At 52.4% G+C, this 20,511-nt stretch overlaps 1 protein-coding gene across 3 annotated transcripts; it reads right to left on the bottom strand.

Annotated features, from left to right (window-relative positions):
- Window positions 1-1,363: 1,363 nt before the first annotated feature.
- On the bottom strand, window positions 1,364-10,984 carry NAGPA (N-acetylglucosamine-1-phosphodiester alpha-N-acetylglucosaminidase). 3 transcript variants are annotated; one of them, XM_033235821.1, is made up of 10 exons: window positions 10,873-10,984; window positions 10,319-10,774; window positions 8,590-8,729; window positions 6,893-7,001; window positions 5,402-5,530; window positions 4,504-4,709; window positions 4,370-4,417; window positions 3,830-3,931; window positions 3,686-3,749; window positions 1,364-2,225 (listed from the first exon to the last, which is right to left on the bottom strand). In XM_033235821.1, exons 1-10 carry the CDS (start codon window positions 10,956-10,958, stop codon window positions 2,018-2,020), a joined length of 1,548 nt encoding a protein of 515 aa, XP_033091712.1. In that variant the 5' UTR covers window positions 10,959-10,984; the 3' UTR covers window positions 1,364-2,017. The 3 variants fall into 3 exon arrangements, 2 of the variants coding, with proteins under 2 accessions (XP_033091712.1, XP_033091713.1); XR_004443031.1 differs by lacking the exon at window positions 1,364-2,225 and adding an exon at window positions 4,097-4,233 and having other exon boundaries at window positions 3,733-3,749; XM_033235822.1 differs by lacking the exon at window positions 4,370-4,417.
- Between the last annotated feature and the right edge of the window lie 9,527 nt (window positions 10,985-20,511).

Genomic DNA, 20,511 nt, shown 5'->3' with positions numbered 1-20,511 from the left:
CCCTTCCCCCTGAATCTGAGCTGGCCTGGTGACTTGTGCAAGTGCCCACCAGAGCTGCTAGATCTTTAAAGAGAAACCAGCAATCTGGAATTTTTGTTAATCTCTGGATGTTTTTTTTTTTTGAGATGGAGTCTCGCTCTGTCACCCAGGCTGGAGTGCGGTGGTGCGATCTTGGCTCACTACAACCTCCACCTCCCGGGTTCAAGCAATTCTCCTGACTCAGCCTCCTGAGTAACTGGGATTACAGGCTCCCACCACCAAGCCTAATTTTTGTATTTTTAGTAGAGACGGGGTTTTGCCATGTTGGCCAGGCTGGTCTTGAACTCCCGACCTCAGCTGATTCATCCGCCTCCGCCTCCCAAAGTGCTGAGATTACACGCATGAGCCACTGCACCCAGCCCTTATTTATTTTGAAATCTCTTGACTTTTAAACATGGGTAACTAATTTGAATTCTATAAAAATACTGTGAGGAAAACCTAAGCCCTGGTCATTCAAAGTATGGTCAGGGGCTGGGCGCAGTGGCTCGAACCTGTAATCTGAGCACTTTGGGAGGAAAAGGCAGGAGGTTCACTTGAGGCCAGGAGCCTGGGCAACACAGTGAGACCCCTTTTCCGCAAAAAATTTTTAAAAATTAGCTGGGTGGCCGGGCGCGGTGGCTCAAGCCTGTAATCCCAGCACTTTGGGAGGCCGAGACAGGCAGATCATGAGGTCAGGAGATCGAGACCATCCTGGCTAACACGGTGAAACCCCGTCTCTACTAAAAAATACAAAAAACTAGCCAGGCGAGGTGGCGGGCGCCTGTAGTCCCAGCTACTCGGGAGGCTGAGGCAGGAGAATGGCGTGAACCCAGGAGGCGGAGCTTGCAGTGAGCTGAGATCCGGCCACTGCACTCCAGCCTGAGCAACAGAGACTCCGTCTCAAAAAAAAAAAAAATTAGCTGGGCATGGTGGCATGTGCCTATAGTCCTAGCTACTTGAGGCTGAGGTGGGAGAATCACTGGAGCCCAGGAGGTCGAGGTTGCAGTGAGCTGAGACAGTGCCACTACACTCCAGCCAGGGCAACAGAGCGAGACCCTGTTTCTAAGAAAGACAAGAAGTGTGGTCTGGGGACCTGAAGCATCAGCATCGCCTGCAAGCTTGTTGGAAATGCAGAATTGCTCGCCTCACCCCAGGCCCAAATCTGCATTTTAACAACATCTCCTCATGACCTGCGCATATTAAAGTTTGAAAAGCACTGGATTAAACAAGCAGGGAACGGGACTTGGCTCCGGGACACCGCTGTGACCTGTTTCGGGATAAGCTACACCTGCTAAGCCCCAGCAGCGCGCTGAAGTCCCTGACTCAGAATCCAGACACCACCTGCTGGCTTTTATTATATCAATTTATTCAAGTGATTAAAAAAACTTCTTGGCAGCAGGATGACACAGTAGGTCTGTAAACATGATTTCATCCCCCGTCCTTCTTCCAAGGGGTTTCCTATGACAGGAAATCGAATTCTAGTTGGCAAATCCTGTGATGAGGTGTGTAGAAAAGGGGTCCTGGGTCACCGCCGGGAAGGCAGACTCGTCCCTTTAACCCACCCCAGCCGGGGCGCTGGCCGGGATGTGCTGTTTTGTCGTGACGTGGTCACTGGGCTTGGTTCACTGGCAGCCCCTCCCCCTTCCCCAGGAGGTGGGAGACTCTTTGGCAGTGCAGCAGCCCTCCCGGGGGCACAGGCTTCTCGGCAGCGGGCACAGGCTTCTCAGCAGCGGGCACAGGCTTCTCGGCAGCAGACACAGGCAGGCAGGAAGCAGGCGGCTGAGTCTTTCCAGGGAGCGTGGTATTGCTAGGGTCACAGCTGCCCTGGCAGGTGGCCAGGTGAGGGGCTGAGGCACAAGTGCTATCAGGAACTTGGCTGCCCCACAGGGGCTGAGGACACCCAGATGCTCCACGCCAGTGGCCTTGAAATTTCCCCTGCAGAAGCCAGACGGTGGGGAAACAAGCTTTTGGGACGTGCCACCCCGGGCAGCTTGAGGCTTCAGTCCTTGAAGGGGTTGTGGGCGCCCCCTGGCTGCTCCTTCTCGATGGCCAGAAGCTCCCCGTTCATCTCCTGCAGTGGGTGGTATGCATAGTCCCCACGCAGGTGCCGGTTTCTCTCTGCTCTGGACAGGAGCAAGGACAGGTTCGCTGCGATGCTGAGCAGCAGGAGGAAGGCCAGCACCAGGGTGAGGGCTAGCCAGGCGGTCCTGCAGACAGGAGAGAAGCCCCAAGTGGGGGACTGCTGGGTGGACTCGGGGCTGGGGAAGCACTGGAGGGGCTTTCCTCTACCCAGTAGAGACAGCACTCAATCAGGTGCCTCCAGGGACCACACAGGGAATGTTTTGAGCAAAATGGACGAGGTGGGGATGGGGCAACATTTAAGATATGTGTAGGGAACAGCAGAGGCAGTCATGACATGCAATGCAGGTCCGTGCTGCCCCATCTCCTGATTTTTTTTTTTTTTGTTTTTGAGGTAGAGTCTCATTCTGTTGCCCAGGCTGGAGTGCAGTGGTGCGATCTCAGCTCACTGCAAGCTCCGCCTCCCGGGTTCAAACGATTCCCCTGCCTCAGCATCCCGAGCAGCTAGGACTACAGGCTTGAATGACCATGCCCGGTTAATTTTCATAACTTTAGTAGAGACCAGGTTTCACCATGTTGGCCAGGCTGGTCTTGAACTCCTGACCTCAAGTGATCCACCCGCCTCAGCTTCTCAAAGTGCTAGGATTACAGGTGTGAGCCACCGCACCTGGCCTGATATTTTAAGAGAAGCCACTAAAAAAGTTTTTAAGGCTGGGCGTGGTGCTCACGCCTGCAATCCCAGCACTTTGGGAGGCTGAGGCGGGTGGATCACTTGAGGTCAGGAGTTCAAGACCAGCCTGGCCAACATGGTGAAATCCCGTCTCTACTAAAAATAGGAAAATTAGCTGGGCACCTGTAATCCCAGCTACTAAGGAGACTGAGGCAGAAGAATCGCCTGAACCCAGGAGGCGGAGGTTGTGGTGAGCTGAGATCACACCACTGTACTCCAGCCTGGGTGACAGAGTGAGACTTCGTCTCAAAAAAACAAACAAAAAAAAGTTTAAAAACATGTGAATGTTACTGCTTTTCAGATGCTGCTAATATATTTTAAATTTTTAAAAATTGTGTAAGCCAAATAAAACACAACTGGAGGCTGGGCACGGGGGTTGGGAGGCCAAGGTGAGAAGATCACTTGAGCCCAGGACTGTGCACCTCATCTGTGCAACACAGTGAGAGCCTATCACTAAAAAACAGTAAAAAATAAAATTAGCTGGGTGTGGGGGTATGTGCCTGTCGTCCTAGCTACTTGGGAAGCCGAGGCGGGAGGATCGCAGTGAGCTGACTGTACCACGGCACTTCCGCCTGGATGACAGAATGAGGAAATGCCTCGCCCCCACCCTGAGACCTCATCTAGCCCAGTTTGCATGCTGAGCTCCAAGGGAGCTGCTGACAATAGAGGCTGGGCACTCAGCGGCCCTGGGCTCTGCTCCAGGGTCCCCAAAGCAGACAGTGGGGAGAGCTGGTTCCCCTTCCTCTAAGGCAGGGAGCTGGCAGGGGACAAGGGTGAAGATGGACCTCACAGGGGACGGGTGCGGCAGAGAAGGGGGATCCCTCCCATCTTGGCCCCAGCGCCCACAGAAGCACCTACCTGCTGAAAAAGGAGAGTTCTCCCGCCCTCAGGGTGGCTTCAGATGGCTGGAGACACTGCTTTACTGTAACATACCAGAGACAGACTGAAGGGGCCGCAGCAGGAGCGTCTGCCCATACCCCCTCCCCTCGGAGGGGCAGGTACCTCCAGAGAGGCTGCAGTTGCCAGTCTTGGGGTCACAGGGACAATGGTGCTCACACTCACAAGGCCTCTGGCAGCCCGGCCTGTGCCAGCCAAGGGGACACTCTATGGAAAGGAGATGGGAGAAGGGAGGAGAGAGGACAGAGGTTGGGGCCTCCAATGTCAGAGCCTTTCTTGACAGGACAAGATACCTGCTCTGCCCCATGTGTACAGAGCTGGGCCAAAGGCGAAGCATCCCCTGCCCTCCCCGGGCTAGCCCCTGAATGTGACCTTATTTGGAAGCAGAATCTCTGCAGACGTACTTCAGTTAGGATCTCAGGATGAGATCATCCCGGATTTAAGGTGGGCACTGGAGCCCGAGCCCTTTGTGGAATGGGCCACAGCAGCCACAGGGAATCATGCAGTGGCTTGTAGGTGAGGCAGGGGCAGAAGACAAGAGGCAAGCTGTTCTCAGACCAGAAGTTGGGGACAGAGGCAGCAGAGGGCTAGTGGGGCTGCCGGGGCCACCGTCTCCCCACCCGCCAGTGGCGTGGCGGCTCCTACCTTCACTGCAGTTGGACCCGGTCCAGCCGGCATCACAGCGGCAGCCAGCTGCCGAGATAAGACCGGGGAGGCCAGGTGAGGGCCCAGGGCAAGGCAGGGCCGGGCAGAGACCCCTCCCCAGAACCCCCACTCACCCTCTGTGCACAGCCCGTGCTGGCTGCAGTTCGAGGGGCCACAGTCCAGCTCGCCGCAGCTGGGACCCCGCCAGAAGTGCCCGGTGCACTGGCAGTGCCCGTCCACGCAGGTCCCGTGGCCGTGGCAGTCAGGCGGCTGGCAGCGGGGTTCGTGCACACACACCACGGTGGACACTTGGCGGGGACAGCGCCACATGTTGTCCTGGCTGTAGAGGGATGTGATGTGTGAGGAGAGGCCACGCCCAGACGGCCCTTTAACTCCCTCCAGGGCAGCCTCCTCCATTCTTGTCTGTCTGCCTCCCTACCTATGAGATGGGGTCTATCTATTTATTTCTGAGATGAGGTATTGTGATCCTTCCACCTGAACCTCCTGAGCAGCTGTAACCATAAGATGTGCGCCATCACGCCTAGCTAATTTTTTTTATTCTTTGTAGAGATGGGGTCTCACTATGTTGCCCAGGCTGGTCTTGAACTCTTGGGCTCAAGCAATCGTCCCACCTCATCCTCCCAAAGCACTGGGATTCCAGGCGAGAGCCCCTGTGCCCGGCCCCTCTCCAGCCTTTTACAGGTTCCTCTGCTTCCTACAATCCCTCCCAGCCCTAGGCCTTTCACATGTGATGCCGTCTGCCCGGAAGAGTCTCCCACCCCCACCCCACTACCACCTCCTTCAAATCTCAGTTCTTATTCTGTTATCCTCAGGGAGGTCTTTGTTGGCCGACTGACCCCTGTTCCTAGGCCGGGGTAGTACTGGCATCCTGGGGGAGGGACTGTAGCAACTTCTGCTCACTCTTGAACCCCCAGGGCCTGGCACACAGCAGGCACTCACTATTGGCTGAATGAGACAGGCTGGGGCAGACCTGGACTGCAGCCCTCATGATGGCGGCTTTCACGTGCTTACCAGTGATCTGACGGGTAACTGGCCAAGGTCCCATTGAGCACGAAGGTGGCAGAGCCACCCCCATCCAGGTTGATGGCGTTGACCACGTCCTGTTTCAGCAGGAACTCCGCCATTTCCCACAGGTTGATGCTGCAGCACAAAGTGTCATTGTTCAGGCTCAGCGCCCACCATCGTTTCCGATTTAACTCCTTTTCCTTCCGCAGTGCACAGCGTCACGCCCACAGTGCAGGCACATTTCTAAGCGGCCCCCATCCTCAAGCATGTCTTGTCTTAGCCCCCAGAAGCTGTGAACACGTGAGATCACACCCATGCCTGTGCTGTTACATGGCATAGGCATCCTTAAGGGAGGGGAAACGGGCTGGAGGATCTGGGTGGGGCCACTGGAATCACAGGAGCCGTTCAACACAGAGAACCTTCTCTGGCTGGTGGCAGAAAAGGAAGTGAGATTTGAAATACGAGGGGGATGAGAGGGTGGGCTGGACAACTGGGGGAGGGGACACACGTGGGAAGGAACCTGGGCAGCTTGAAGGAGCTGAGGCCCCAGACTGCGGCTAGCAGGGAAACTAAGACCTCAGTCCCACAACTGAGGGGACGTGGATTCTGCCAATAACCTAAACAAGAGGATTCTTTCCAGATCAGAGAGCCCTGCCTGATCAGCATCTTGGTTTTGTCCATGGGATACCCTGAACATAGAACATTCCAAGTCGACCAGCCTGGCCAATATGATAAAATCCTGTGTCTACTAAAAATACAAAAATTAGCCAGATGCGGTGACTCACGTCTGCAATTCCAGCACTTTGGAAGGCTGAGGTAGATGGATCACCTTAGGTCAGGAGTTCGAGACCAGCCTGGCCAACATGATGAAACCCCATCTGTACTAAAAATATAAAAATGAGCCGGGCGTGGTGGCGGGTGCCTGTAATCCCAGCTACTCGGGAGGCTGAGGTGGGAGGATCACTTGAACCCGAGAGGTAGAGGTTGCAGTGAGCTGAAACTGCACCACTGCACTCCAGCCTGGGCGACGGAGTAAGACCCTGCCTCAAAGAAACAAACAAAAGAACGTTCCCTGTTGAGTGTTGCTAAATTTGTGCTAGTTATGCAGCCAGAGCAAACCAATGCACTCTCTTTACAGGGGACAGAAATGCGGCTGAGGAGGCTGAGTGACTTCTCTACGGCATAGGATGGCTGAGCTGGGGTTGAACCAAGGCCTTCCTCCCCGCTAACTCTGTGACCATTTCCTTGTATCCTAACTAGGGTTCAGGAAAGGTGAGGCCTAAAGCTGGAGATGATGAATTCTTGGAATCGGGAAAGATCTCAGGACCCTCATCCTGTGGGAGGGTAGGTGGGGGTACCCTGGGAGGGGGGTCAGATAGGTGTGAACATCCCAGAAAGCAGGTCGAATCAGAGGGTCAACGTCTGGCTGTCATAGGGTCAACGTTCCTCCCAGCAGGACTGAGCCCCAGCCAGGGGGCCTCAGCTCCCAGGACTCACCCACGCTGCTCCGTTTGGCCGTCTGCATGAAAGAGCACCAGCTGCCCTTTCCGGTCGTGGCCAATGGCCGTCCTGGCTGATATCACATTCACAAATTTGCTAAAGGAACCTGAAGGAGAAGCAGCCTGGCTGATCACCGGCCCCTTGGGAGGCCTCCTGCTTCCTGCCTAACTCCACTTCCCACTGGTCTGAGCTACCCGCTACTTCCCTGGGAGGCACAGCAGCCTCCTGGGTCATCTCGCTGCCTCCCCTCTGCATATCCCAGTCTCCCCAGGACAGCCAGGGGGGCTCTTCTTGCAGGTAAACCAAGCTATGCCAGCCTCCAGGTAAAGATCCTCTAATGGTTTCCCCTGTTCTTTTATTTCTTTTTTATTTTTATTTTTTTTTGAGACGGAGTCTCGTTCTGTCGCCCAGGCTGGAGTGCAGTGGCCGGATCTCAGCTCACTGCAAGCTCCGCCTCCCGGGTTCACGCCATTCTCCTGCCTCAGCCTCCCGAGTAGCTGGGACTACAGGCGTCCGCCACCTCACCCGGCTAGTTTTTTGTATTTTTTAGTAGAGACGGGGTTTCGCCATGTTAGCCAGGATGGTCTCGATCTCGTGACCTCATGATCTGCCCGCCTTGGCCTCCCAAAGTGCTGGGATTACAGGCTTGAGCCACCGCGCCCAGCCATGGTTTCCCCTGTTCTTAGAACAAGATCCAAAGGGCGAGCATGCCCTCCCCAGCCTCCTCCTCCTCCTGCCTCAGCTCCGGGGTGTCCCCTCACCACCCTGCAGCCACTTTGCACTTCCTGTTCCCTCTGGCTGAGAACTGTGCTTTTCTCTAGCTTGCTCCTTCGTCAGATCACCTAGTTAGTGAGGCCTTCCTTGACAGCCTACTCTTATTTTTTTTTTTTTTGAGACAAAGAGTCTCGCTGCCTTGCCCAGGCTGGAGTGCAGTGGCGGGATCTCAGCTCACTGCAACCCCCGCCTCCCGGGTTCAAGCAATTCTGTTGCTTCAGCCTCCCAAGTACCTGGTACACACCACCACGCCTGGCTAATTTTTGTGTTTTTTTTTGTAGAGATAGGTCTCACTATGTTGCCCAGGCAGGTCTTGAATTCCTGGGCTCAAGCAATCCTCCTGCCTTGGCCTCCCAAAGTGCTGGGATTACAGGTGTTAGCCACCACACCTAGCTTACTGCCCCCTCTAAAACAGCCCATGCCCACATCAGGGCCATGGTATCCTGTCCCTACCTCAGTATTCCGCATCCCAGTGGTTCTCAACCTTGAGTGTTGGTCAGAATCACCACGGAGGCCCGTTAAAACACAGACTCTTGGGCCTTGCCTCTGATTCTGCAGGTCTGAGGTGGGTGGGGCTTTGGAACAAGCTCCTGGGCCATGCCGATGTTGCAGGTCCATGAAGATTTTTTTCTCTTCACTTTTCTCTTCCTGTACCCATGGCTCCTGTCCCCATCTCTCCCCTTTCCCCCAACTTTATTTTTGTTTCTGAGCACTTACCAATTCTTTTCACACATTCTATAACTATTTTCTGTCTTATATATTGAATAGAAGCCTATCTTCATCCCCATGAATCCCCGGTACCCAGAGTAGTGCTGGGCACAAAGGAGCTGCTCAATACTTGAAAGACTTAAGAACAGCTCCGCCCAGCCCACTGGTCCTGGTTTTCAAGATAGCTGTTGTCAACAGCCTCCCCATCCAACCTGTCTCCTGTGTCTTGTCGCACTCTGTGGCTTGGCTCTCGTTGATGTAGATGCTTCCATTACGAATCAGCCACACGACCCCACTCAGCAGCTGCACAAATGGGTTCTCAGTGTCCAGCACCTCCTCCTCAGACAGGTACCTGGATCCGGGCAAGGTGGGAAGCTCACTCACCAGCAGGAGCAACTGCAGAGAGTCAGGCTGTTTCTCTCTGGCTGCCGCAACCTGGCTGCTACATTCCTCCTCGTGCCCCAGGAATCTAGTGGGACCTGAGCGTAGCTGAGACAACTTAACCGCCCTAGGAAATCTCCCCGTTGTCAGAGCTGAAGCTGGACAGGGTTCTAACAACAGGATCCCCACGCGCCTTTGCAAACAGTCTAAGTTTCATTTAATAGAAATGACCATCCGCCAACAGATCTCAAATCCATCCATGGCCCTCAATCTCCAGGCCATACCCAGCCCAACTACCACCTGATGCCTGTTATGGCCTCTTCATTGGTTTCCTCGTTTCTCCACTGATTTCTCTCACCTGGTCCTACCCATGATCAGAATAAGTTTTAACATCACCAAATACTTTTTTTGTTTTTTGTTTTTTTTTTGAGACTCAATTATAAATAATTCAAATCATCAGTCTTCGCAGGGCGTGTTGGCTCACACCTGTAATCCCAGCACTTTGGGAGGCCGAGACGGGCGGATCACAAGGTCAGGAGATCGAGACCATCCTGGCTAATACGGTGAAACCCTGTCTCTACTTAAAAATACAAAAAAAAAAAAAAAAGAAACTAGTCGGGCGACGAGGCGGCCGCCTGTAGTCCCAGCTACTCGGGAGGCTGAGGCAGGAGAATGGCATAAACCCGGGAGGCGGAGCTTGCAGTGAGCTGAGATCCGGCCACTGCACTCCAGCCTGGGTGGCAGAGCAAGACTCCGTCTCAAAAAAAAAAAAAAAAAAAAAAAAAAAAGCCGTCCCTACAAAAATTAGCTGGGCGTGGTGGTACACGACTATAGTCCCGGCTATTCCAGAGGCGGAGGCAGAAGAATTGCTTGAACCTGGGAGGCGGAGGTTGCAGTGAGCCAAGATGGTGCCACTGCACTCCAGCCTGGGCGACAGAGCAAGACTCTGTCTCAAAAAGAAAAAAACCACAAAATCATCAGTCTTGATGAGTTGATGTTTCTGACACCCCACTCCTTTTTCAGTCCCTCTCACACACAAGCCCCCCGAGCCTCCGACCTTTGTGCTCGGGGTTCCTTTGGCCTGAAATGCTCTTCCTCCCCTCCTCCAGTTCTGTCCTTGGCTGACTTGAGTAATCCTCAAGTTTCAACTCAAAGGTCACCTTGGAGAAGCCTGTTCCAGATCATCCTCCCTAAAATCAACACTGTATTTACAACCGGTTCACCCCGTTGGTTGCTTTGCTGCATACACAGCAATCAGAATGTATGTTAGCTATTTACCCGGATTTGGTTGATTTTTCTAGTAATGGGGGAGGTCTGTTAAGGCAAAAACTGTGTTGTTCAGGGTTATCTCACCAGGGCGCAACACATTGCCTGATACAAGCAAGTGCTCAATGATACTGAATGATGAATAAACTCTGCAAGGAGGCGATTCCTATACCCATTCTGCGGATGAGGAAACAGAGGCTCAACTTGGTTAAATGACTTGAACATGGAGGCACGGCTACAACCCAAATCTCAGCCCCTCTGCCCTCGACAGCACGGGGCTCCCTGCCTCCTCACCCGACGACCAGGGTCCCGTCGCGGCGGATCCCGAACTGCGCGTTCTGCAGCCCCCCGGAGCTGCTCACCCGCCGCTCGTCGCTCACCACGTTCCCCAGGCACTCGCCCGTGTTCATGCGGAAGAAGCCGCCGTTCTGGGCGACGCGGCAGCCGGCCGCCCGCGCCGTCTCCTCCACCGTGGCGCGTCGTCTCGCCGCGCAGCCGCCGGGCCCACCGGGCTCTAGTACCGAGAAGGTGAGCAGGGGCGCAACGGCCCGCGTCAGGTGGCCGGCCACCGCGCGGTCCCTGAAGTGCGACACGAAGGTTCGCACGGCCAGACCGCCGGCGCCGGGGGTCGCGGGGGGCGGAGGCCAACTCTCGTGCTCGCGGCGGCCGGCGCGCACCCGTGTGCAGTCCCGGGGGAGGCGCGCGCGCGCGCGTGGATAGGGCAGCAGCAGGTCGTCGTCGCGGGAGGCCCTGCGGGGACGGGCGGCCGTGAGTTTGGGGGGCTGTCCTCGTGAGCTCTGAGGACGGGGGGGCCCCCGAACCAGGCTCGCCCCGGGAGCTGCACTCACCCCGAGTCGAGGCCGCCGGACGCTTCCCAGAGGAAGCCGAGTAGCGCAAGCCGGAGGAGAAGCCAACGACCCGTGGAGGCCGCCATGTTGGACCGGGGCCTCGGGTCACATGGGGTGGCCTCACGTGACTCAAGTCCCGGGCTGGCCGCTTTTAGCTTGGACTAAATTACCTGTGCTTTTCCGGGGAGGTCGGGCGGTGCTAGTGATGGTAACTTTTTATCTCCATGTTATCTCAAATCTACAGGAAGTTACAAGGATAAAGAAGTTAACAAGCATAAAGAACTCTCGTAGAACTTTTATTCTTGTTTAGCAGTTGTTTAGGCTTGCCCGATTTACGCAATCATTTGTACTTCGTTTTTTTTTTTCCTGAACCAATTGCAACCAAATTGCAGACATCATAATCCTTTACCCCGTACCTCCCTATGCATCTCCTAAGAACAAGGGCTTTTTTTAAACCACAGGGCAAATATTATTAGGACAACCCCCACTGACACAGTTCTGTGATCTTATCCACAGCTAACCTTCAGTTGTCCCTCTAATGTCTTTTTTCTTTTCTTCTTTTTTTTTTCTTTTTGGCTGCCCCTGACCCTGTAATCGAGGAGTTGCTTTTACTTGTCATGTCACTTTGATCTCTTAATCTGGAAGGCTCCTCAGCCTTTTGTCTTTTGCGACCTTGGCATTTTTGAAGACAGCCCGGCTACATAATTTGTGTGACTCAGTGCAAAATGAAAACGTGGGGACACTTGCTAAAAAAACCCAGAAAACTATTAAGAATTTCAAGATAGAGCAAATGATTGCAGCAAGCCAGGGACCTTCTGAGTGAGGCAATGAAGCTGACCCTGAGTATAGAAGCCAGTTTATTTTGTAGCATGTGCTTCAAGCTTCCTTTGAGAGGATTCGTCTCTTCAGCCCTCTTGTATCCAGGGTTGGGTGGTGTCTTGGTGCCAGTGCAGTGCATGGGCCACTCCAGGAGCCACAGCAAGTCTAGTTGGCTTGATACTGTTGCAGTCTTGCCAATGCACCTTAATGTAGCAGTTTCTACTTGTCTGAACTAGTACCAGGGGTTCTTTGTCCTACCTCCAAGAAAACTAAGGAGTGTGGACACAAGGGTGGGGTTGCAGTGAACGTTTAATAAGGGAAAGAAGAAAGTCCTCCGCAGTGGAGAGGGGAGTCCGAGTGGATTGCCGGGTTACAGCTAAATGCGAAAAGCTTTTTTTTTTTTTTTTTTTTTTTTTTATAAAAGACAGAGTTTTGCTCTTGTCGCCCAGGCTGGAGTGCAGTGCTGCGATCTTGGCTCACTGCAACCTCCACAACCTCCACCTCCTTGGTTCAAATAATTCTCCTGCCTCAGCCTCTCGAGTAGCTGGAATCATAGACATGCGCCACCACGCCCGGCTGATTTTTGTATTTTGGGTAGAGACGAAGTTTTACCATGTTGGCCAGGCTGGTCTCAAACTCCTGACCTCAGGTGATCCGCCTCCCTTGGCCTCCCAAAGTGCTGGGATTACAGGTGTGAGCCACTGTGCCTGGCCGCAAAAAACTTCTATAAGACACTGCTCTCCTTCCGGTAAAGCTTAGTAACTTTTTTTTTTTTTTTTTTTTTGAGACGGAGTCTTGCTCTGTGCCCCGGGCTGGAGTGCAGTGGTGGATTCTCGGCTCACTGCAAGCTCCGCCCCCTGGGTTCACGCCATTCTCTTGCCTCAGCCTCCCCAGTAGCTGGGACTACAGGCGTCCGCCACCACGCCTGGCTAATTTTCTTGTATTTTTAGTAGAGACAGGGTTTCACCGTGTTAGCTAGGATGGTCTCGATCTCCTGACCTCGTGATCCGCCCGCCTCGGCCTCCCAAAGTGCTGGGATTACAGGCTTGAGCCACCGCGTCCGACCAAACTTAGTAACTTCTTATCAGTAAAGCTGCCTGTGCAACTCCCCTTATCTTATGCAGCTGTGGGTATGTCTCTAGGCAAGTGCAAATCGCTGCTTCTCTTGTGTAACTGTGGGTTTGTTTTAGATAAGGCCCCCTCCTCCCTGTGCCCGTTTCCATGGAGCCCACAGTGTATATGCCTGAAAAGGGGAGGAAACTTTTTCCTGGGAGCCTGCTAATTATACAAAGAACAGAGGGCTTTTGCGCTGGACCCTGTTTGCTTATCTGTGTGCAGGTCCAGCCTGAGTTTTTTCCCAGGTTGTTTTATTTTTGCCAGTTGCTGTGACTTTTCAGGCAGGTCACTTCTGAGGTGGGAATTTCCCCTAACGGATTTTTCTTTTCCTTCTCCCTCACTACCACAGGTATAGGGGGACACAGGTATAGGGGCCAGGCCAGCCCCTTTTCATCCGCAGTCAGCACTTCTGTGCTTGACCTCAGGCCCCTCTTCGAGCCACTGCTCCTTTGAGCCAGTGGACGGTGAGGGTTACTGAATTCAGAGAGTGTCCCCCCCAAACTCATGTCCTTACCAGAACCTCAGAATGTGAACGTATTTGGAAACTCGGTCTTTGCAGATCTAATTAGTTAAGATGAGGTCGTACTGGAGTACAGTGGGCCCTGAATCCAATCTGACCGGTGTTCTTGTAAAAGACACAAATAGACACGGAGGAAAGGTCCTATGAACACAGGCAGAGATTGGAGTGATGCAGTCATAAGTCAAAAAATGCAAAGATTGCTAGCAGCCACCAAGAGCTAGGAGAGAGGCGTGGGAGAGACTCTTGAACTTTGACAGAGAACATGGTCATACTGATGCTGTGCTTTTGGAAACTAATAAAATTCAGGGACCTCAAAGGGGTCCCGGGGGCAGCTCTGACGCTCCTAGTTCACTTTCTTTAACCACGTACAAAATGATTGCTCCTCTCAGAGGCTTAAATGACCTGGCCTGACGCAAATATATTGATGTGAAGGGAGTATATCTTTCTGATCTTTGCATTGGGCCACTAAAAATAACCAGCAGAGGAACCCAGGCCTGACGCCTACTCCCTGCCTCTGGAAGCGCTCTTTTTTCTGCCTCAGTGAGGAGTTGCAGGAACAGGCAGTCTTTGGCAAGTTCTGACTTCGGTTTTCTCCCTACTTTGAGGCTTGCGACTCCTTTGCCAAGTTTTTCTAAGCACATAATGGGTGCCACAGAAATTCTGCATTTGAACAGAGCAGCCCATATCCACAGTTCTCGCCACAGCTGCTAACAAAGCCAAGGGTTTTCTTTTTTGTTTTTCAGCCTGGAATACTTTTGTCCCCTCGTAGCATCCTCGTCTGAGTTCCACCATCATTTGTGTGTTCAACAGGCTGAGCACCTCGTATATGCTCCATTGCTGATGATCCCTGCCTTCATGGAGCTTAGATTTTCAGGGGGAAACAGACATGAAACATTTATGTGATGAATGCAAGAAGCAAAGGGCAGGACCCCGAGAGAAGGAGGTTGCAGGTGTGGCAGGGAAGCCTCTCCAAGCCTATTTAGACTGGTTTGAAGGAAAGAAAAGAGGGTGCAGCTGTGGGCAGATCAGGGCCAGAGCCTGAGGTGGGAAACAGCTTGGCAGGTGCAGCAGGAAGATCCACCTGGTGAGAGAGGAGGGCCATGGAGGAGGGGCTGGAGGTGGTGAGCAGGGTTGAGGTGGGAGGGCCAGGCCAAGGCCAGATCCTACATGCAGGGATCCAGGGAAATGGGTATGGATTTCAGCCAAAGTGAAATAGTAAGCCATTGGAAGGTTTTTTAAAAACTTTATTAAGATATAATTTACATACTGTAAAATTCTTCTGCTTTAAGTGTACAATGCAATGATTTTTAGTGAATATATATCGATATTCCAGCATCACCATTATCCAGTTTTAGGATTTTTTTTTTTATCACCCAAAAAAGTTCTGTCATGTAATTCTATTATTATTATTATTTTTGAGACAGAGTCTCGCTCTGTGGCCCAGGCTGGAGTGCAGTGGCCGGATCTCAGCTCACTGCAAGCTCCGCCTCCCGGGTTCACGGCATTCTCCTGCCTCAGCCTCCCGAGTGGCTGGGACTACAGGCGCCTGCCACCTCTCCAGGCTAGTTTTTTGTATTTTTTAGTAGAGACGGGGTTTCACCGTGTTAGCCAGGATGGTCTCGATCTCCTGACCTCGTGATCTGCCCGTCTCGGCCTCCCAAAGTGCTGGGATTACAGGCTTGAGCCACTGCGCCCGGCCGTAATTCTATTATTTAGAGACAGGATCTCGTTCTGTTGCCCAGGCTGGAGTACAGTGGTGCAATCATGGCTCACTGCAGCCTCGACTTCTTGGGTTCAAGCAATCCTCCCGCCTCAGCCTCCTGAGTAGCTGGGACTATAGGTGTGCGCCACTACGCTCAGCTAATTTTTGTATTTTAGTAGAGATGGGGTTTCACCATATTGGTTGGCCAGGATGGTCTCGATCTCTTGACCTTGTGATCCGCCTGCCTTGGCCTCCCAAAGTGCTAGGATTACCGGCATGAGCCACTGCACCCGGCCAACCTCGGGGAATCTTAAGGGACAAATAAAATTTAACCAGATTTGGGGTGGGGGCAGATTCGCAATTGCAAAAATGTGGAGCCAGCCCAAATGCCCATCAATCAACGAGTGGATAAACATCATATATATATGATGGAATACTACTCAGCCATAAAAAGAAATGAATTAATGGCATTCGCAACCACCTGGATGGGATTGGAGACTATTATTGTAAGCGAAGTAACTCAGGAATGGAAGACCAAACATCGTATGTTTTGACTTATAAGTGGGAGCCAAACTATGAGGATGCAAAGGCATAAGAATGATACAATGGTGCCGGATGCGGTGGCTCACACGTCTGTAATCCCAGCATTTTGGGAAGCCGAGGTGGGTGGATCACCTGAAGTCAGGAGTTCAAGACGGATTTGGCCAACGCCGTGTCTATTAAAAATACAAAAATTAGGCTGGGCGCGTTGGCAGGCACCTGTAATCCCAGCACTTTGGGAGGCTCAGTCAGGTGGATTGCCTGAGTTCAGGAGTTCGAGGCTAGTCTGGGCAATACGGTGAAACTCCGTCTCTACTAAAGCACAAAAAATTAGCCAGGCGTGGCGGTGTGCACCTGTAGTCACAGCTACTCGGGAGGCTGAGGCAGGAGAATTGTCTGAACCCAGGAGGCGGAGGTTTCAGTGAGCCTAGATCACACCACTGCACTCCAGCCTGGGGGACAGAGCAAGACCCCGTCTCAAACAAACAACAAACAAACAAACCCCAAAATTAGCCAGGTGTGGTGGTGCGTGCCTGTAATCCCCAGGTACTCAGGAGGCCTCACCACAAGAATCAGTTGAACCCAGGAGGCAGAGGTTGCAGTGAGCCGAGATCGCCCGCCACTGCACTCCAGCCTCAAAAAAAGAAAAAAAGTTACAATGGAATTTGGGGACTCGGGTGGGAAAGAGTGGGAAGGAGGTGAGGGATAAAAGACTACAAATTGGTTTCAGTGTATACTGCTCAGGTGATGGGTGTACCAGAATCTCTCAAATCACCACTTATGTAACCAAATAACACCTTTTCCCCAGAAACCTATGGAAATAAAAAATAGAGAATAGGTGTAAACCCGGAAAAAGCAGGGATACTGGGGGGACGTTGCCCAAGTCGGTCTTCCTGGCTCTGGTGGGCGAGTTGGGCAGAGACTTAGCCGCTGAGAGACGGGAGTGGGGAAGCAGGCATGAAAGGATGGCTTGAACTTGCCCCAGCTCTCACTAATCCCTTCCCACCCTCTCTTGCTCTCTCAGGCCTCATTCCAAGCAATGGTTCTGCAGACACTGTTCTCACAACTGCTTCACACTGAAGTGACATGATGGAGAAAGTCTTAACTGATTCCTTTCCTGTGTGTATTTACGTCTTCAGAGGAAACACTTTCAACCAGGCATGGTGGCTCATGGCTGTAATCCCAGCAGAGGCAGGAGGATTGCTTGAGCCCAGGAATTCCAGGGCAGGCTGGGCAACACAGCAAGACCCTCATCTTAAAAAAAAGAAAAAAAAAAAAGAGGGGCCAGGCATGCTGGCTCATGCCTATTTGCTGACTCAGCAATTTGGGAGACCAAGGTGGGCGGATCACCTGAGGTCAGGAGTTCGAGACCAGCCTGGCCAAATAGGGAAACACCGTCTCTACTGAAAATACAAAAATTAGCTGGGTGTGGTGGCATGTGCTTGTAATCCCAGCTACTCAAGAGGCTGAGGCAGGAGAACCGCTTGGACCCAGGAGGTGGAGGTTGTAGTGATCTGAGATCATGCCACTGTACTCCAGCCTGGGTGACAGAGTGAGACTCTGTCTCAAAAAAAAAAAAAAAAAAAAAAAAAAGGAAAAGCTTAAGAACATGATGACTTAATGGAATTACTTGTTTACAGTGGGATTTTATACCTTGAGCCGGGAGCCGGAAGGAATGCAAGGATTGACCAAGGATTGTGGCAGGGGCACGTAGAGCCACCATGGGCCGGGTGCTCCCACCAATGAGGGCCTCTCTCTTGGGCTGTGTATTTGGAGGGCAAGGAAAGAAGGCCTTGATGAAGCCCTGAGGTGGGGTTTGTGCTAGGGGACCTGCGTTTCCATCCCTCTCTCATTTAACCTCAAGTCCCAAGCCTCCTTCTCTCCCTGTCTTCCTCCCACCCACTCCAGACAATCTGCCTGTGACTGGTTTTTCCGCTCTCTTTGCTACTTGAACAGGAGGCTGTCAGGAGCTGTTCTGCTCCAATGAGGAGAACCAATGACTCATTTGTGGGGTGCTCCTTGTCTTGACCTCGAGTTTTGTTTATAGCCCTTTGGAGGGTTCCCTCTTTTTTCTTTTGAGACAAGTTCTCGCACTGTCAGCCAGGCTGGGATGCCATGGCATGCTCATAGCTCACTGCAGCCTCAACCTCCCAAGACTCAAGTGATCCTCCTGCCTCAGCCTCCCAAGTAGCTGGGACCACAGGCACAGGTCACCATGCCCAGCTGATTTTTGTGATTTTTTGTGGACGTGGAATTTTGTCATGTTGCCCAGGCTGCTTTCCAAATCCTGAGCTCAAGCAATCCCCTCACCTTGGTCTCCCAAAATACTGGGATTCCATGTGTGAGCCACCATGCCCCGTCATATGAATAGGCATTTGAGCAGAGAGTGGGGCAAGGTGGAGTGTGAGTTACGTGGATGTCAGGGGAAAAGTATTTGGAAAGACAGGAGAGTCTTGCAAGGAACGTGAGCTCCGTGTGGGCTGGATATATCTGTTGAGTGGATAAATTCCTGGGAGCTTTTGGACTACAGTTTGGCTGTGGCTTGCTCCTGAGAAAGTTCTTTTTTTGTTTATTTGTTTTTGTTTTTTTGAAATGGAGTCTTGCTCTGTCACCCAGGCTGGAATGGAGTGGCATGATCTTGGCTCACTGCAATTTCTGCCTCCAAGGTGCAAGCTATTCTCCTGCCTTAGTCTCCCGAGTAGCTGGAATTATAGGCAACAGCCACCATGCCTGGCTCATTTTTATATTTTCAGTAGAAATGGGGCTTCACCATGTTAGCCAGACTGGTCTTGAACTCCTGGCCTCAAGTGATCCGCCCGCCTTGAGAAAGTTCTTTTTAATTTTTGGTTTCACATCAGTCCTTTACATAGAGGACCAGGCTGTGACCGGGTCATCAGGACAGGTCATCTGCTTCCCCACGGGTGTGGCTGGGCTGTAGGGACCTTGTTGCTGAGACTAGAAGCGGCTCGTTGAGGCAGGTGCTGTATTCGTTTCTGGGGCTGCTGTAGCGAGGTACCATCGACTAGGGGCTTAAACCACCGAAATTTATGGTCTCACAATTCAGGAGTGCCGGGATCATAGGCGTGAGCTAAGGATTCCCTTTCCTTGAAAATGACTGATAACGCTCCGCTTTCCACTGCAGTCATTTCACCCTCTCCCTGGTTTGGTAACTGAAACCTGAAATGAACCCGTGTCAGGCCCCCGTGAGGACTCCATCCCCATTTCAGGAAGCACAGAGGTGGAGCATAATTCCTCTGATTTGTTTACGTGCAGCCGACTTCTCTCAAGGTTGTGTGCTTGTTTCGGAAAACTTCTGTTTGCAAGGCAATGTGAAAGAAAGCCTTAAAGCTCACGGAGTGCCAGGTGGATATGACATTCTGGTCCTTGGTTCCCCCTAGAAAACAGCAACCTCCAGAGAGCAAGTCAAACTTGTCAGCAGAATCCAGGGATGTTCCTCGAGGCCTGACAACTTAAGAGCAATCATGGGAAGGCATTCAGAGGTTCGCAGCAGAGGATCAGGTCGAGGGAGCCTATCTCCTAAAGGAAAGATCGAGAAGAACCATGCCCCCCACTACCACCTGGGCTGCTCAGCCGGGCACAGAAGCAGCCGGGGATATTTTAATTCAGATGCTCACATAGAGGTTTGCAGCCCCAGGACCGGGTTTTCAGCTGGTTTTTCTACCCCCGAGTCTAAGGCATGCAGGCTGTGTCATCAGCACCACAGACGGCCCTAGAACCCGTAATAACGTTCCAGAAGGTTTTATTGCTAAATTAGTGTCAGAGCTCCAGGGAACACATTCAGATATCGTCACACTGAGTCAGAGCTCGAGGGAAGAGCTGTAAGCTGGGAACGAGAGAACCGATGACAAGGCAGCGGCCCCTTCTGGCAGCTTCCAGAGGAGCCCCCAGTTAATGTGACATCATCACTTGAGGCAGCAGGTAACGTTTACCTGGCACTTAGTATGTTACAAGCACTGTTCCCAGTATCCTACAAACACAATACTCACAGCAGTGGAGGTTACATTGAGGTAGGCGCTGGGGTTTTTTTTTTTTTGACTCCCACTCTGTCGCCCAGGCTGGAGTGCAGTGGCACAATCATAGCTCACTGCAGCCTTCAACTCCTGGGCTCAAGTGATCCTCCCTCCTCAGCCTCCTGAGTAGCTGGGACTACAGCTATTCACTCTTGCACCCGGTGAGGGTTTGTGGGGAGGTGTCTCGTTATGTTGCCCAGGCTGGTCTCGAGCTTCTGGATCCAAGTGATCCTCCCACCTCAGCCTCCCAAAGTGCTGGGATTATAGGGGCGAGCCACTGTGCCCCGCCACGGTAGTTGTTATTATTATCCCAATTTTACTGATGAGAAAACTGCGTCCCAGAGAAGTTGGTGACTTTGCTTAAGGACACACACAGCTGGGACTTGAATTCAGGCAGCCTGGCCACAGAACCCCACCATCAACCGCTACGCTATACTGTGTTTTGTAAAATGACATGATGGCCTCATGAGGCAGTGTAATGATACGGCAGAGTTTTGTGCTCAGGATGTAAAAATGAGTATGTGCTGCCTTTCATGGTCATCTCTTGAGTTCTGGCTCATGACCTGAACTATTCTTTTCTAAGACCCTTCCTTCTCCCACTAGGAAAGATACCATATTTGATACCTGAACAAATAGCCTTTAAGATACCAGTTTATGGGTCTTTTTAGAATTTGTGGCTGGGTGCAGTGGCTCATGCCTGTAATCCCAGCACTTTGGGAGGACAAGGCAAGAGGATCGCTTGAGGCCGGGAGTTCGAGACCAGCCAGGTCCACATAGTGAGACCCCATCTCTACAAAAAATTTAAAAATTAGCTTGGCATGGTGGCACACACCTGTTGTCCCAGCTACTCAGGAGGCGAGATGGGAAGATGGCTTGAGCCCAGGAGTTCAAGGCTGCAGTGAGCCTGGGTG

The sequence above is a fragment of the Trachypithecus francoisi genome, unplaced genomic scaffold (assembly GCF_009764315.1).
Source record: "Trachypithecus francoisi isolate TF-2019V2 unplaced genomic scaffold, Tfra_2.0 Lachesis_group15, whole genome shotgun sequence".
Taxonomy (NCBI): domain Eukaryota; kingdom Metazoa; phylum Chordata; class Mammalia; order Primates; family Cercopithecidae; genus Trachypithecus; species Trachypithecus francoisi.
This window is presented reverse-complemented; position numbering and strand designations above follow the sequence as displayed.

Excerpts from the sequence above, each read along its gene's own strand:
- NAGPA (XM_033235821.1), bottom strand. The coding sequence starts at position 10,958 with ATGGCGGCCTCCACGGGTCGTTGGCTTCTCCTCCGGCTTGCGCTACTC. Across the intron at positions 8,730-10,318 it reads GACGGGACCCTGGTCGTCGG|GTACCTGTCTGAGGAGGAGG; the intron begins GTGAGGAGGCAG and ends GCCCGGATCCAG. Across the intron at positions 3,932-4,369 it reads CGGGTCCAACTGCAGTGAAG|AGTGTCCCCTTGGCTGGCAC; the intron begins GTAGGAGCCGCC and ends TCCTTTCCATAG.